This window comes from Nyctibius grandis, chromosome 17 (assembly GCF_013368605.1).
Source record: "Nyctibius grandis isolate bNycGra1 chromosome 17, bNycGra1.pri, whole genome shotgun sequence".
NCBI classification, from domain to species: Eukaryota; Metazoa; Chordata; class Aves; order Nyctibiiformes; family Nyctibiidae; genus Nyctibius; species Nyctibius grandis.
Genome location: NC_090674.1, coordinates 4,685,010 through 4,702,973, shown reverse-complemented (window position 1 = coordinate 4,702,973; position 17,964 = coordinate 4,685,010). Strand labels below are relative to the sequence as shown.

General features: G+C 41.7%; 1 protein-coding gene across 4 annotated transcripts in view; it reads right to left on the bottom strand.

Moving 5' to 3' along the window:
- Nucleotides 1-17,092, bottom strand: part of CLSTN1 (calsyntenin 1) — a 36,730-nt gene extending 19,638 nt beyond the window's left edge. For 2 of the 4 annotated variants that reach the window (XM_068414686.1, XM_068414689.1), the window contains exons 1-3: nucleotides 16,678-17,092; nucleotides 7,856-7,978; nucleotides 1,089-1,118 (exon numbers count right to left, since the gene is read on the bottom strand). In XM_068414686.1, the coding sequence (XP_068270787.1) occupies nucleotides 1,089-1,118; nucleotides 7,856-7,978; nucleotides 16,678-16,783 (259 nt within the window). In that variant the 5' untranslated portion in view covers nucleotides 16,784-17,092. The remainder of the gene's footprint in view (nucleotides 1-1,088; nucleotides 1,119-7,855; nucleotides 7,979-16,677) is intronic. The other 2 variants (XM_068414687.1, XM_068414690.1) reach the window with 1 other exon arrangement.
- Nucleotides 17,093-17,964: the final 872 nt, after the last annotated feature.

The window sequence follows — 17,964 nt, the reverse complement described above, 5'->3', positions numbered from 1 at the left end:
TGGTAGTATCTTCTATGCCAAGCTACTGGGAATAGCTGGGCAGCTTGTTTATTTTGACCAGAGCAAAAGGTTAAAATGCACAGTTACAAGTCAAGGGATGAAAAAGCTTCGAGTACAGGTTCAGCACCAAAATTACAGAAATTCTGTCAACAGATCAAAGAACAAAGTCTTCCTGTGCAATGTACCTGGCTAAAAGTAGGGAATCAAAATAAACTACTGAATGAGAAAGGTAGAAATACCAACTTCTCAGGCATCCATTTCAACAGCTAGCTACTAACACAGACCAAGGAAGCTCTCACGTGGAACGATTTAGTAGGCTTTCCTTTCTAGTCAAACCCTTCACCCTAACGAACTTGCAAGAGAAGCCCCTAGTACATCATTTTAAAGCACATCTAAGCCTAAGACGACACGACAAGACCCTTGCTGGCACAGCTAGGTCCATCAGTCAGCGCGTTGTGTGGAGTGAGCCGTGCTCACAAAAGCCACCCAATAAACACTCTGATCACCCACACTGTGCTGTACCTGTAGGACTTGTTACGTTTTGAAGGTGATTTTCTTACACCAACATAAACCACTATTTGCTATTATAGTTGCAGTGGTACCATAGTACCAAGAATGCACTCCTACTGTAAACAAGTCGAGAGGTAGTCAAAAAAAGGTATTTGATTCTGATTTTAGACTACTGAAGTATGTACTGAAGGACGTGTACTGCAGGGAAGATGTTATAATGCTTTGGCCGTTAAATATTACTTTACAAAGCATACGAAAAAAATTAAGATGTCCCGAAGAAGTTATCAGTGAAAATAGGAGAAAACACTAATTTCCCCAAAAACGACTCCTTCAGTGCCCATTCAATGTACAATAATCCCAAATGGTTCAAATGGATGTCTGATTTACAGATATTTCTAACCAAGGGTTTGGTTACATAACAGTTTTTAATCAATATATTTTAAAATAGAAAAAAACTGGGAGAATAAATGGGACAAAAGAGCATGACAGGATCTTCTGTTTAAGTGCTGATTCCCCATTTCATAACCAAAGTTAGTACGTTAATATTCATAAAAGGGATAGAAAGAACCCTTTATCACCTTCTTTGGTGACTCTCACCTCAAAACTCTCTAAAGGGAGAAAAGATAAACCCAAGTCAGTAACAGGAAAGGTTGAAAGGGAGCAAATAAGGAAAAGGCAAAGATGCACACGTTACACAGAAAAGCTTTGGAAAAACTGTATTTTAAAATTCCAGTGGCGATCTGCTGTAACTGTTACAATTTTAGAGTTTTAGTTACGTTAAATATGATTTAATCTTTTAACTCCAGGTTGTCATTTGTAGAATTCTGAAGTATTTAGTTAGCTTATCAAAAGGCTTTTTTCTTTTTTTTCCTTTTCTTTTTTTTTTAACAATACCAACTGCTAAACAAAAGATATTTTCAAAATTCCACGTTGATGAAGAACTATCCATAAAGTAGAATTTTCATCAGAATTTATCTGTGTTATTCTATTTAAAGAAGACATGTTAAATAATTTAAACAAGCTTTTATCTATTATACTGAAACCACCATGTTTCCACAATGAAAAAACTTCATACTCCCCTCTTAAGTTCCAGAAAAAAAAATAGTTTTAAATAGTCACGGGATTTTTGTGTTTCCACATAAATTTTTATCGGTCTAGGCTATATAACACCTAGCATTTGCAAAATTTAAATTCTACACCAAACTTAACTCGACACTATTGCCATAATTCATGATTTAAAAATATACACATTAAATTGTGTTCCTAATGAACATAAAAGCTTTAATGTAAGAAATGGGGAGAGCTACGTATTTTCCTGGCAGCATATTTCTTTTCCAGGTTAAACAAGCAACCAACAGCTTCTATCATTGTATTCTACTGCTGAAATACTGCAATGCTGGGCAGGAGAGGTTCAGGCACTCAAATCTATTCCCGTACTGGCACTGCGGATGCCCCAGCAGCCTGCCTTGCCCCCGCCAGCCGCTCCAGAAACGTACAGCCTTCCACAGTGTCCTGGATTTTCCAGCTTACGAGGAGATCTCAGGTATAACTGAGTTTTACAATGGTATTAGATGACTGTGATAGGCACCTGAAATGGTTTCACAGTTTTAATGAGAAGACAGTTAACCCTGCTCTTCCCTCCCCTGGAAACCATAAATTGTTAAAACCCCAAACTACCACCTCTTACATATCATCCATCACTTATCTTTTCCCGATTGCCACCATCTTTGACCTGAATTCCAGTACAACAAAGCAGACCTGTACCCTGAAAACCACTTCTAGCAGATCTCCTGTTAATTCTCACATATTTCAAATGACTTGCAGGAACACAGTTATTCACGTCTAAACTCTTGAAGGGCCTTAAAAAGAGATACTTTCTTTAAAAAAGCAAATTTACAGTTTAATATTGAAGCAGAAATATAATGAAGGAAGAATACCTCATAATGTATCATGATTTGTAGTCCTTCATTTTAAAAGGAGCCAGTTTCTGAAATAGCTCTCATTAGGTTCTCCCTGAAACGCACTTCAGGTAATCCCTAGATCTATAATCAGCTCTTTATTTTAATGCACCAAGTATGCTGCCTCTTGTGGCACCCGCATAATTTATTTCAGTCTATTCTTACGCAGGATATAAATACTATCCTGGTTTTTAATGTGGTTTGGCAATAGGATCATTCAAGAAAATTTTACACTGCTTAAATTCATGGCTGACACCACTGATTAGCCAGGAGTGACCTTCCAACTGCAAGCTGTTAAATATTCCACAGCTCTTAATCCTGTACACCCACTCCCTGCTCCCTTCCAGTAACTCTAACCTCAAGAGTCAAGCATTGTGTGTGAAACATTAAGATTACAGGAAAAAAAAAATATATGGAAGGGAACATTAAAGCAGAAAGCCTGACAATGGAGAGAAGAGGGAGAAGTGTATTAATGCAGCAATCACCTACTGGGGAGAAGGGGAGGCTGTTTAAAAACTGGTCAGTTCTTTGTCATCGGAAGTGATCTTTAACCCTGGCACCAACACCAGTTTGGCTGCTAGGAAGTTCAGGCATTATATTTTTGGCTCCTGAGCATAAGACATAAATAAGCTCTCCAGTATATATCCGTGGGTCTCCAGATGCTTTTTAAAGTGTGAAGCTCCAATTCAAGGTGTACTAAAGCTCAATTCCTGCCACATGTTTCTCAGAACAGTAACTGACCCTGTACAATCATATTTTCCACTTCACACGAGTAAGATTAACAAAAAGCCCTTTTATTACTACATAGACAAGGTTCTTATGACTGAAAAAGTTATAATGCATGAAAACTATGGTGTTACTTATAAGTGCTTTAAATAAGCAAATGCAGAGCTGCCAACCTAACAGGTTTTTTAAGCTCCCTTCTTCAAAGTGTCTCCACAATGAAAAGAAGCAAAAAGGAATAATTCTCTAAAGTACAAAATATTTCAAAAATTAAAGCCCCCCCTCCTTTCTCAAAAATACCTGTTACAGAGCTGTTTCAAGACAATTTACAGGTTAATATTCCCATACATAGGTGATACTCATTTTTATCTCAGTTACAAAATACATATATTTATGTATTACAGGTAAGGCTCTCTGTGATTATAGACTTCTTGGCAGTGAATTTTTTTTATTGCCATTAAGTAAGCTTAGTCCCGTATCATGCTGCATAAGGTTTCATGCCATGGCGTATGTGCTTAATGCTTTTTCTCATTTCATTCTGAAACTGAGATACATTACTGAAATAAATTTCTACCTCTCCTAATACTAGAACAGAATGATGATCAATTAGTTTATATTTGATATATTGGAAACTGTTCAGCTAAATAAACTGTAACTAGGATAGAACTTTAGAGTGTTTCACTCAGCTGTAATTACAGTTGAAAAAACATTCCATTTTACAGATACCACAGGTTTGTGGAACTTAGGTTAGCCAGAAAACACACAGTACCCTGTATCCTAAAGGCATTCTGTATTTCTCCTTTCTAGTGTAGCATAAACAAATGACCGAGGATTTGGTAGAATTTTAAGGTTTTGTTCATTTTTACTGTTTCATCTCCTTCTGTACTGTTATGATATAATGATGCAAAATACTTACATGTATTATATAGTTATAAAAAAGGTTCGTACGACATTTAAACTGGACATACAGTATTTGACTGGACACTGTTCAAACTCTGGAGCCAGCTGTCCCTCCACATTTCCACTGCACAGGAGGAGGTGTATTCCCCCAGCTCTAGCCATGCAGCAGGCTACAGGAGGATCACAGAAAGCCTTCAGGAAAGCCTCCCATTTCAATATATGTAGAACGTCTCCTAAACAAGTATTTCTTAGTACCATACAAACCCCTTAAAAAGCCAACCAATATTTTAATGCCACAATTAGCGATATCTCCGTTTCAGTTTGCATCTGTATGTGTGATAGGTACCAAACAAAACGTCACTTTGTGCATGCCTTAAATTTGATGCAAAAACGCCTGAAATATTATTGCAACAAAATTTCCTCTTCCGTTTGCCAACCGGCTGCGAAACATTTGGTGTAGGCTCACTGGATGTGACAAGATCAATACCGTTATCTCTTTGATTACACGGTGTCATTCATCTCCTCTACACATGGCGCCTGTACAACCCCTTCCAGCTGAGCGCCGCATTAGGCACAGGCCTGGCGCAGACAGGACGTCAGCACAGCTCCTGCCCGAACAAACACGGGCTGGCGGCGCGGCGTGGAAACGGGGCACCCGCACACACCTCCGGGGAGGGGCTGGCACAAACGTTTGCTGGGGTTTATGGTTTGTTTTTTTTTTTAAAGAACAAATAGAGATTCTGCAAGATCATTTTCAAAGCTCTATGCATATTCACACTCTAAGTCAAAAAATTCCTAACCCCCACTAAAATACTTCTCGCATCCCAGATTAGTAAGGGGAAAATAAAGTATTGTGGCTGAGAAGTGGTTTTCTCTAGGGGTGGAGGAAGAGGGACTAAAACCCTATTACAGACACATCCAAAAAACAAGGACACATTTCCTTCCACAAGGGAAACATTTCAAACATCTTGCTAGCAAGACCCTGCGTTATACTCTCATAACAAAACACGTTCAGCGATGTGAAGGCATCCAGATACAACATTGTTTGTTTCAAATGCAATAAAAATTCTGTTCCTTTTTGCATAGCAAAGGGGAAACCCACACTGAGAGCTTCAGGCGCTAAACTGATTTTGGACACGAATTACTCTAACGTACAATAGAAAATGTAGCTGTCCTTTATTTTATTTTTTCAGCAAAACCATTCTGGATCGAATCCCAGTTTCACTGAGGAAGGACAATGGTCATTGTCTTCTCAAGCAGATCTGTAGCAATCATGGTACAAGGCTGATTCCACAGGGTCTCTAAAAGTCAGGCAGTATGATGAGGCAACCTGGCATGACTATATTCAAACTGTTTTCAAAAGTGTATTTTTTCAGATTTAAAACCATACAAATTACCCTAGAAATAAATGTCTACATAACCCTATTTATTTTTGCACACTTAAATTTTGGGATCCTATCCACAGCACAGAGTGAGCAAAGCAATAAAGTATGACTTTTACTTGCCCCACAGTTCAGGTACTACAAAGCATTTAAATGAACTAGTTTCAAGATGTTTTGACATGCTCAAAACTGAAATAAAGCAAAAAGCTCTATTTAAAATATTTTAAACCTGCAGACAGTTCAAAAGTTTCACAGCTCAGCTAGGGGGCACAGTTAATTAAAATATCCAACCTTTTGAAGCATGAATAAATTTGATTTAAAAGTAGGAATATACCAGTTAGGGCTGAAACAGCCATTTAACCCTGAGAACACTTTGTTTTGCTGTAAAAACATGTCACTGATCTAATGGGCTTCTCGCACTTGAACACCCACATAGACACTGCTGGACAACACCACCGCTATTCTCCGTCCTAGGACATGACTGCAGCACCACCAACCAGAACTGGTAACGCTGATTCAACACATCTCCCACGTTTGGTCTCCTCAAAGACAGAATCAACTATTGTTCCATTTAATGGCAGACAAATGCTTTTATAGATTGCCACAGCACAGTCATTCAAAATTTACGCAATTTGAATCCAACAACGTCATATCGAGGAAATTTCTTCACAGCGTTAGCGTGCTACACTCAGAATTTAAGATAACTATTGTAAATCCATTGTTCTGCTGCTACTGAAGAATTGTTAGTTTTTGAAAGCCAAAATATATCAGGTTTATACAAACGTTTAATAAAACCAGCTTCCAGTTGGTAAACGTGTTCATTAAATGAAAGCAGGTTTATACAATTTAGACCAACACAACTGAAAAGCAGTCTCATTTGAAGAGATGCTTTGATATTGGATTTTCCTCTGCAAATTTGACAATATATTTCAAGATATTCTGCCAGTACTTTCTTAAAGCTTCATGATACCCAGCACTTAAGAAAAATTTACTATTGACCGAGAGGTATAAAATTGCCATTTTCAAAACCTGTTCAATGCTGTCAAACTACCAGCACCTACATTTAAAGCACTTAAGAACTGCGAGAGATGATTAATATTCTCCTAATCACCACGAACGCAAGTCAGCTTTCCTATACCTCTTCTTACTTAACAGATTTTGTGTATCCCAACACAAACTTCTTCATTTGGAAATGAAAGGGTTTTTTGTTCATAAACAGCAGTTTTATTTCCAGCTGAGATCACTCAATAGCCTCTGCCATGTGTATCCAATACATGAGAAAGTTTGAGTTGCAGAGGTTTGCCATTATCTCTGAACTTCCTGAATTTATTAGGCAGCCTTGGAGATAATTACAGCCTTATGATAATGCAACAAAACCATTACTTTAAGCACTGCTTTAAGAAATTGTGACCACGTTGCCATAATACTGCAGCACACAATGCATTCAGCATGCTGAACATTTCAAATGGCTGTTAATTTAATCGCTCTCTTTTTCAATCACTTCCTCCTCAAAGACAGGCTAAGCAATGTTCTCAAAAATGGCTAATGTCACATCCTCTGGGTATTTTACTAGGATTCTTAGCTCTAAAATTTTACTTAGCACGTAAGCTTCTGCAAGCATCTAATTTAAGCTTGTGTTACCCTCTACAACTAATTTAAATACCTGCAGATGCCCGATGCTATTCTTCAAACACAGTTTTCTAATATTTTGTGAAACCAAAAAAGTACTTTCCATAATACTGCTTATCATTCTCTACATTCTTTGTTGAGGAGAATAAGACTTTTCTTCAGGTAGATGAGGCTGTCCATTTTTTTAAACGCCCCAAATTGCTAAACAAGCTTATCACAGAAAGTCTAGATTTCTACAGGAATTCTCGGTCCAAATACTGCACAGAAGAAATGCAACCTTAATTCTACCAATTACTGTTTTCAATCTATTAAGATACAAATCAAAACCACTAAGAAAACCAAAAACTCTCTTCAGAATGATAAGAAAATAATTTCAGAACTCCCAGACTGAATGCTGTGAAATGCAGAATCCAACGGATAGAGGAAAAGGTTAGACACTATGCAAAAAAAAAAAAAAAAGCACTACCAACAAAAACACAACAATCAACACCAACAAAACAGAAAAATTAACATACATACATGAACTTGAAAGCAGCATGGAATATCTACAATACAGAGTACTCTCTGGTCTGGATATTTGGGTACAGCTGTAAATATGAAATAAAACTGGTCCATGCACAAACATTTCCCAGGGTCTAAAAGCTTTGAAACATTAGGCTGCTGTTAGGGAAAACACACTAAGTAACACACAGCATTTGTCATCAAGAAAGCTTTTCCACTTCTTAAAAAAAGAAATGCAGATGAATTCTTTACCTGCAAAACGCAGAGGCGCATCTTTGTCCAGGGCTATTAAAGGTGGGTCCAAGAGCACAGTGTTGTCATTTTCTGTCACTATACCGTGATAGGTTGTTTCAATCCATGGCTTATGCTTGTTAACTGAAAGGAAAACAAAGTACAAAGTCAAAAGGTTTGAAACCACTTTGATTATTAAATATTTATTTTTATGTTATGCTCTCCAAAAATAAACACAGCCTGTAGTCCACAGAACCAGTATACGTGGTGTAACAACTAATTCTTGACAGCTGAATACATCATTTCTCTTGGTCTAGCTCTCTTCATCCTGAGGTTCTACATGCATCGGTTTCACCTAAATTGTTTTGGGCAATGTACATCTGCTACTTCAAAAAACTTCACAGGCTACCACACACTTTTGCTTCTTAAATTCATACTATTTTTCCCAGATCTAATTCTGGAAGGTCGTATGTATCTAGCTGCCTAGAACCTACAGAAAACATTCATCTAAGAGGACCTCAAAACTGCTCCTTACTATACAAAAAAAGTCATCTTCAGTAAATTATACACAGACAAATACAAGAAATGCTTTGCTAGAGGTTATAACAAACATACCAACCAGCATTCAATAAGTGACATGAGCCAGATTTTGGTCTTCATGAGATCAAGCATGTGCAAGTTCTGAAATTAATGCCTGTGCAATCACAGCAAATTATATACTACAGCTAGAACACCATTACACTATTGAGTCCTGCTATTTCACCTTTCTAAAGAATTACATAAACAGACTGTCAAAAGAGGCAGAGATGGAAGGCTAACCTAGACTTGAGTCCTGCCTCTCCAACAAACCAAAATGGATTCATGATACCTGTCATATACTTCCCCAAGGGAATTAAAAAAACGGTGATAAAAGGACATTTAAACAATTAAACCTAGAGGCAGAGAACTCATACAGGGAACCATAACACACTCCCAGTATGCTTTCATCTGCAATCTTTTACTGGTTAGTAGCAACGAACTGCTAGACAGGATAGAATATCTCCATACATCATAATGCAGCAAGAGAACTCACAACAAGCTATTTTAATGCAAACAGTGTTTAATTACCGCCATGTGGTTTTACTCAACATGGCAACACTGTCTTTATTGCCCCAATACACTCACCCGGGCATGCTTTCAATATCCAGCGTCCCGAACAGCCAGCTAAACGTCAACCACATTGTCCTATTCACCCAGAGCAGCACACTGCCACGGCACCCTGCAAGAACTTGGCGTTTTAAAACAAACTTCGTCATGCTCAAAGGGACTAACACACCACTTCTCCCTCAGAGGGAAGGCGCCAGTATCTGCCAGAGTGTGAATCTCCAACTGAAACACGTCTCTTGATTCAAATCTGAAGACAAGCGTTTCGCTAACACAGCCATGTCTGTGCGGAGCACAAGGAGGATGCAGTCGTGTACCGTTCTGTCAGTGCCTCTGGGGCAGCTGCACCTCAACTGAATATATCAAGAGTCCTTTCATCCCTTCATCTTAGTCTTTGCAAGGACCTCGTATGAAATACTAGAACACATCTCCACCAGAAATAAACTCCCATCTCCATTCTAATGCTTCTGAATGTAAATTACAAATTTTTTTTTTAAGGCATTAAGAAACCTTCTCCTCATTTAGGAATCCTACAGTAAATCCCACTACTGTAGGGTAGGGAGCTCTATAAAAGCTTGAAGTACTGTAACCACATATGAAGAGAATTATGAATATCCTAAGCATCTGCAGAGCCTAGTGAACCTTCAAACAACAGGCCCAGTTAAAAGCAAAGTCATGTCCTTTTATTGTGCTGTAGACAAAAAAAATCATAAAGCTTAAACCCTTTTGTGTTTAGGGAAGCAAAAACATCACCAGATTTTAAAACATAAAGCTTAAATCCCTTTGTGTTTATGAAGGCTGCACATCACCGGATTTTAAAACAACTCACCAAACTTACTGCTGAATATCCAGGAAACGCCTGTTATCCATATTTGTGATCTACTGACTCCAGCATAACCACACACGGTAAGAAACTCTCAAGCTAGCATTTGAAATATGAGGCACAGCTTATGAGCAATACATTACTGCTTCCCTTGAACCAACTGCAAAATGGAACCAAGTATTCTGATCTCAGTTGGCTTAAATATCATTAAATGTTGGACTGAAAACTATCCTTTCACTTTTTTTTCCTCTTTAATTGCCACAAAACTCCTGAAATCTACAGAGAAAGTTGTTCAAAGCCAGAATGTTAATTTCAAAACAAAACAGTTGGCCTGTTCCAAGCTTGACACTAACAAAGTGCCCTGAGCTGTTAATCTCTTGCCATTTAACTAGGATAAACTACACTGGTTTCCTTGAAATACAATATTCACACTATTTGTAAGTGCCTCAACTGGAATCTGCTGTAAATCCCAACCAGCATTTAATCTAGTCAAGTGGGGGGAGCTACCCTGGCACAACACAGCAAGCTGACTTCTACTTTGTTTTTACTGGCCAAAAAAATTTAAAAGACAGCTAAGCACACCTCTTTTTCCAGGTAGCAAACTGCACCGTTAAAAACTAGCTTATCTTAGCTAAAGATAAGCTGCTAAGCTATAGGAGGAAAGGGAGCTGGTGCCTGATGTGATGTGTGCCTTGAACACTGGTTTCTAAAATACCATTCACTTTCTTTTTAAAATACCATAGGTAAATGCGCTCAGTTTCCCATGAAGCTGAACAGACCAACTTTGACTGACTGGAACTACCACTGAGTGTTGTGCAAAAAAGGAATGTACCTCAAAGGAAGGATGCTTCACCAAAGCATCGGCTGCTGCTGCAGAATGCAATCCATCAGATCAACCAGCAGCAACTTTTTCCTGCTGTTTAAAGGAATTAATGAATATGTAGACAGGGCAATGGGGTTTAGGGCTAGAATGGAAACTTTAATCAAAAGCTATAATCTTAAGACAATCAGAATTAATTCAGTTCCAGTATTTGAACGCAAACATTAAAATGAGATGTACTTATCAAAGTCCTTTCTGAGGACTTCAGTTACCTTCTTACAAGTGGTCAGAAGTTCTTTTGACTTAAATGGCATCTGGCGCCTACATAACTGAAGATTTAGACATACCTCAACCAGGGAGGACTGTAGCTGAAAATATTTTTTCTTCTGTATAACTGCTTCTAATATGTAGTGTTATTTAGCCATGCTATATATCTTTAGAACCAGATCAAGATGATTTATGTCAAAACAAATTCTTAAGAATTAACTGGTAAAACATATTGAATGAACTCAATAATGAGTACTGCAGTTTGAAGGCTAGATGTTCAGTATCGTGACAGCAGATAAACATAAAATATTCATTTTTAAAATCCACCTTTGAGGCTTCATGAAAAACCCAGAGATTGCATAAAGAAAATTATATTCTGTCAATTCAACTGAACTGCACTCAATGAACTTTGCAAACAGTCCTTTACTCCTGTCCTGAAGGGCTGACAAAGGTTTTGATTACTCTGCATCTTTTAATTGTCCTCCTCTTGATATAAGAAAATATAAGCATGCCTTTCAGTGAGACAACAAAACTCTAAAGTATGTTTTACCTCAAACATTCATTATTTAGTACCGTTCTGATGAAATTTCAAGCAATATCATTAAAAGAAAAAGTTTGTATAGTGCATAATCACAGAAAAATACAGCTCAGCGCAGGAGCAAAGATCTACACAATAAAATATGCCTTCTCCACCCTGAAAGTAAAGTTTAATAAGAAAGGGTGTAGCATGGCCTGATTATTATGTGTGTTTTGCTCCTGCCCTACTCACCAGCCTGCAGTTCAGGGCTGGCTTCCTTGTTCTGTTAGAAAAGGGTGAGGATTAACTTTGTATATAAACAACTTGAAATAGGTCAGTGGTAATTAAAAGAGTTATTTTGTTTTTTAATTGAGTCTTCTCATACCTAGAATTTTATCAAAAATCACCATCTTACAACCAGGTATAAACAACTGGATAAACCTGTACACATGTTTTGCTCAAACGCCAGGTTTCTCGATAGCATGAAACTTTTCTTATCTGTACTATTGGTTTCCAAGACAAACCACGATTTCCATTACTGGGACGTGAAAACTGTAGGCAGTAACAAAATACAGGGGGATGAATCTGCACTAGGAGATGGATTAAGGGCACAGGCACCCACTAACATTAACCTCCACGGTTCCTAGTTGAAGGAAAAGCACGTGGTTGAAATTCATGCCACAATCTCAGTTCTCTATCTTGGATTCTTTGCCACAGTCAAGGAGCACTTTTAATTTGTGCTCTGGAAGCTCAGCTGCCATGCACTGAGAGCACAAGGTAACGTTTACAAATTGTTAGGTGCCTACAGTTTGAGCCTGTACAATTAATATTAATTCTCCAAACACCATATTCAAACTAACAGCTGTAGGAATTCAACAGGTTTTATTAAATGATATTTTGCCTAGGGAAAAATCTCTGGTTTATCACCACTAACAGAGAGTTTCCTGTTCTATGCTGAACCAGTTACCTAAATCTGATTTTATTTTACAAAGATTCAGGCTTATAGCAAAACTCCCATGTAACTAAGGTACATGCAAATGACAGATTAGAAACCAGTTGCAATTGTTATTATCCACACCTGCAGCAGAAGAAATGTTCACAGCACCAAAGACCTTAGAGGATATACTGACCAAATTTCAATCTGGATAAAAGCCTGGCAGGGAAAACAGCAAAACAATAATATCCCACCACAAAAGAGTCTAAATAGGATTAAGGCAACAAAGCCTTAATTTTTGAAGTGAAATTTAAAATGTTTTAAACTAAACAGAACACTGAAATAGAAAACATAAGCCTCTACCTGTAAACATTCATTTAATAAACGTTCTCTTAAATGTTGCTAATTATAGTGCAAGAGTGGAAATCACTTAGAAACTAACTGTTGCCATATTTATAAACTTCACTCCTTGAAAGGGAATCTTATTTACAAACACAGCAAATACCATCTCAGCACAGCCGGCACTTCTGGCTCTACTTGTTGACTCGCTTTAAAACCAGGGAAACCAATGGGGAGCAGCAGCAGCAACTTGTTTTCAATCTTAATACAGAGGAAGTGAGATGAGACCTAATACCATAAACAAAGGACAGACAGTTCTTCAAAGGCCCTGAGGTTTCCAATAATCCTTTCTAAAGGCTCCTAAGGAGGTTTAGTCCCTACTGAAGCCAATGCGAGTCAATCAGTACAAATCAAATGAATTAGAGTGCAAAACAAGATTTATTTAAGACCAAGGCTTCCGACTTACTGAACTCTCCCACTTTTTGAAGTATCGCTTCTGTCTTTGACAATAATGGTAATGATACGAGATGTATGCCCCTAAACATCATAAACAAAATTTCAGAGAGACTTCCCCGAATACAACTAAATAGAATGAGAGATAAGGCTCAGAAAAATGGTACAAGTGCTTTTGTTCAGAACGCATCACTGATGACAAGTTTTTTCTCCGCTGCAGAACAGTTTCATAGCCACGAGCCTCTAAGCTATCAGATACTTTGATTTTCATGGCAGAAAATGCCACTTTACCCAGAATACCAGAATTCTAATTTAATCTGAGATGTTCACATTATACTGTCCTGTGGCCTGATCTGGGTTTAACTGCAAGCCTTCTAATTTCCATGAGAAATGGAAGCCTGTGAGCCTAGCTTCTATCCTTCTCCTTAAAAAAAAAAACAAACCTCTTTGCAATGATCTGAAACTGGTGATTTCAAGTCTGCAGCAACATTAAGACCTCAAACCAAAGATACATTTACAAGTCTAAAAAAGTTTCTATTGGTAAGTTTTCCTGATAAGTTGGCACAGACAGCACAACCTGCAGTCTAACAATATGGGAGAAAGCAACTGGCACGATAGTATTCCAAACACACAAAGTAGACTATGCTTGCCCAGACCCTCTCTCCTGCATTTCAATTTCCACAGCAGTGTATTATTTTATATAATATATCTAGAAAAAGAGATAAAGATTTTTTGCATGAACAGATGGCTGTATATTATGCTTTTCCAAGCATTATGCATCATAGAAAGGTCTAGCACTGATTAATTCTGTCTCTTCTCAGTAGTCTCTTACTTTCATAAATCCTTAGAGGAAAAAAACCTAACAGCCCCCATAAATAGCCAAATTGTCTCTTCATAATCCTTTAGGGTAGTCTTAAATTTCCTTGCCTCCAAAAAGGAGATAGAAACCTAACTACTAACCCTATACCATAAAGGCTGTTACCGTGTCAAAGAAACATCTGCAGTAAGACTGTGGCAGCGAGAAAGTGGTTTGTGGTTTGGATTTAAGACACTCACAGCACCACATAACTTCCTGAAATAATCACAGCTCAGCAAAGCTTCCTCAAGATAGCAGTATTTCAATCAACACCCTTCCTAAAGGACAATAAATTGGAAGGGGCCCACGCAACAGAGGTGTATCGCTCTACCTGGTCAGTACCTACGGAAGAAGCAGCCATTAGATGCACTGCCCCCTCATCTCAAAAGTCACTCCATTCCACTCCCCATTCAGCTGTGTTGATACAATATCCAATTGTTTCACTTTGACAAACACAATTTGAATGCACTGCTTTTCCACCGCAACATTAGTCCAACAAGCTCAGAAATATTTGGGTCAACTTGACCAATTACGAGCTAAATTCAGTTAAATTAGGAGCTCTGCATCAGCTGGACAACAATATGCTTCTTTAGAACTTGAAACCACTCTTTGCACCCCTAAAAAGAACTACAGGGAAGACGGTAGGTCAGCTAGCTCACACCTAACTCTTGTGTAAGATCACAGCCCCCAAAAGCTATTTCCATTTCTTTCCAAAAGGAACCACTTTTCACTCCCCTGTTCCAACCACAGGAACACACACGACTGGAGAATGGAACTCACCACCCTGTTGTAGCCTTTCCAGTCCATTCCAGCACATTACTGAACCAAGCACAATTCAGTTCTCACCACTTAAAATAAATCTTAGTGACCTCAGTAACAAGGACTTGTAAAGTCACAATGAAAAAAAATGAAGCTGCACTTGAAAAAAAAAAAATGGAACTGACAATACAGCACAAAACTGGACGTTTATCATAAATGCTTCCAAACAAATGTTTCTCCTCACAACGTGGAAATGAGAGCAAGTTGCCCCAGCAGCTTTCCAGGTGTTCTCCAGAGCCTACTTGTTAAATGCATCTTCCTGTAACATTATTAACAGGCCTACCTAGAGTAGCCAAAATGTCGTGACGACTAAGGCAACTGCACATACCACGCCACACCAGACCTCACCCTGTAACTCAGTTATGTGTGATGAAGTTTACCAGATCAGGACCTGCGGTCCAGCAGCACTGTAGATTAGACTGAAAACAAGTACAGACTGCAGAAGAGCTGACTAACAGAGCTGTCCTGGGCAACGCTATCTAAAATTGCCATTCATTTCCAAGGACGTATTAGCTTTCCTTGGTTTTATTTGTAATTTCAAATGATGGAAAAGCCTAGCAATTCAATGAAACTGTGCTTCTGTATTGGCGTGGTAAGCATTAAATTCAATAGTTCCATGAATACTAGTGAATAGGTTGTACTTAAGAGATCTTGTACAGGTAAATTATGGCCACTATCTAAACAGCTGGCAGACTTCTTACTACAGCAGCAGCTTCTTGATCCTATGTAGGGAAACTGCAGCAAGATGTGTCCTTAATGAGTTGGTTTTGTTTGAGATCAAGAACTTCCCCTTTAATGTATCTGCAAGCCATTTTAAAGCCACGCTTCTAATCTCCATTCAAATTAAATGCAAGATCTCAAATCTCATCATACCATCAGCTAAATCTTGCAGCAATGGCACCCTCCATTCGAGGGGTAACCTTCAGGTAAGGAAGCGTTTGCAAGCCTCTGACTGAAATCTGCTCAGGAGACCTGCAATGCGTATGCTTTTACTCCACAAGATCAATCAAAAGCCACAAGGCCGATGTTTAAAAATACCGTATCGCTTAAGGTTTAGCAAAGCTCCGTGCTCTCGCTAACAACCAAACGAGCATTCTTTACGCCAGCCTGAAGGCTCGGCTCCCCAGGGGCTCTCCCAGGTGTTTTATTGCCCCTTCCCACTCCGCCGCCCACCCAGGCTCTCCCCCGAGCCCCAGCCCCGGCACGGCTCCACCCGCCGCCGCCTCTCCGAGCCCTGAGGAGCGCGGCGTTGGCAGCGGGCAGACCGGCCAGGCCCGCCCAGGGCACCGGCGGGCCTCGCTGCATTTCGCCAGCCGAACCCTCTCCCCCGCAACAAGTGAGGAGCCTGAGGGAGCGCTTATGTAACGGGCGGGCCGCCGCCACCGACCGCCACCGCCGCAGCTGGGCCGGGCCCCCACGGCCGCACCGCCGGGGCGGGGACTGACCTCCGGGGGAAGAAGGTCTCGGGGGGCGCAGCCCGGCGCAGGTGAGAAGGAGGAGGGCGAGCCGCATCCACCGCGCACCCCCCCCCCCCCCTTCCCTCCCGGCCGCGCCGCAGGTGCAACGGCGGCGGCGAGGTCACCCCGGCCCCCAGCGAGCCCCGGGGAGGGGCGGCCAGCGCCCTCCTCCCCTCCCTCCCCGATCGCACCACCGAGATGTCCTCCTCTGCGCTCCCTCCTCCCCTTCCCGAAGGACGAAGGGAGCCAAGGACACCATCTCCCCGCCCAGCAGGTCCGTCCGACGGGGGCACAGCCCCACAGGCCGCCCGGGGAGCCGGCGGGCAAGCTGGGGGGGGGGACCCGGATCCGCCGCCCTCCCGCCCCTTCCCCCCGGTACCGAGCAGCCTCCCCCGCCCGCCCCGGCTCTGTTTACCTCGAGCGGCCCCTGCTCCTCCGCAGAGCAGCGCGGCGAGCAGCAGGCAGGAGGCGGGGGCCGGCAACGAGCGCGGCATGCCCGGGCGGCGCGGCGGCGGCGGCATGGCAGCGCGGGGAGCGGTGCAGGGCAGCGCGCAGCCCCGGCTGGCGGGGCGGCTGCGGCGCCCCCGCTAGACCAGGCTCTGCTCTGCGGAGGGCTCGGCTCGGCCCCGAGGAGGAGGAGGAAGAGGAGGAGGGAAGAGAAGCGCTGCGCTGCCGCGCTCCGCTCGCTTTTTCTCTCCTCCTCCCTGCCCTCCCCCGCGTGGCACCACGGCGCCCCCCCAGCGGCACCTAAAATGGCGGCGGCGGCGAGCGCGACCGGTTCCCCCCGCGCCGGTTCGCGGGCGGGGGAGGGAGCGAACCAAGGGCGCGGGGGATGCGGGAGAGCCCATCTGCGCGGCGGGGCGGGGCCGAGCGCCGCGCAAGGGAACGCCTCTGCGCAGCATGGCGGCGGGCCCGCCCCCGCCCCGGGAGCCCGCGGCGCCGGGCACTGCGGCACCGCACCGCGCCCACGCCGCTGCTCGGCCCCTTCCTCCACCGCTGACCCAGGTGGGATGGGGTGTGCCGGGGCTCGGGGGTTTTTTTTTGGTTGTTTCGTTGTTTTTTTTGCTGTTCTTTGCACCAGCTGAAGGTCCCCACGTCGCTGCAGCTGCGGGCAATGGGTAATCAGGGCTGAGCTGGTGCCTCCCAGCTGATTTAAACCCCCGACATTGGAGAAGGAGTTTTAACCCCTGTAAAGCTGTTTGTTCACAGATCTTTTCAGCAAAAAGGCAAAAAGCTGTTTTTTAACTAACCCAACACTGACACCAAGGGCAGCAGCAGCCAGCCCGGCCCAGTAAGGCACTGGGAGCAGGATGCACAAACTTTGGGCATCTGCTGGGTTCTGAACCACCCCAGGAAGGAACAAACTGCCCACACCTGCCTACAACAAGCACCATGAAACAGATACATGCTTTCTTGCTGTGTTTTCACAGCTCTCAAACTGCAGTCCTACAGAGATCTGTCTGCTTTAAACACAAACACACCTTAGAGCAGCATTATGCCTCTCCGAGTTGATGCTTGTAGACCGAAGGGGTTTCCTTGGTGCTCATCCCCAGGGTACAACATGCTGCAGAAAATAACTGTCCCGTCATGTAGCATTAACCCTGCCTGAGTGGAGGAACAGCAGTTTAGACAAATACTCTGCATAGTGAGAAACCTTTTTTAGTATAGTTTTACTGACTTTTATCAAGGCGAAAGTCTATTA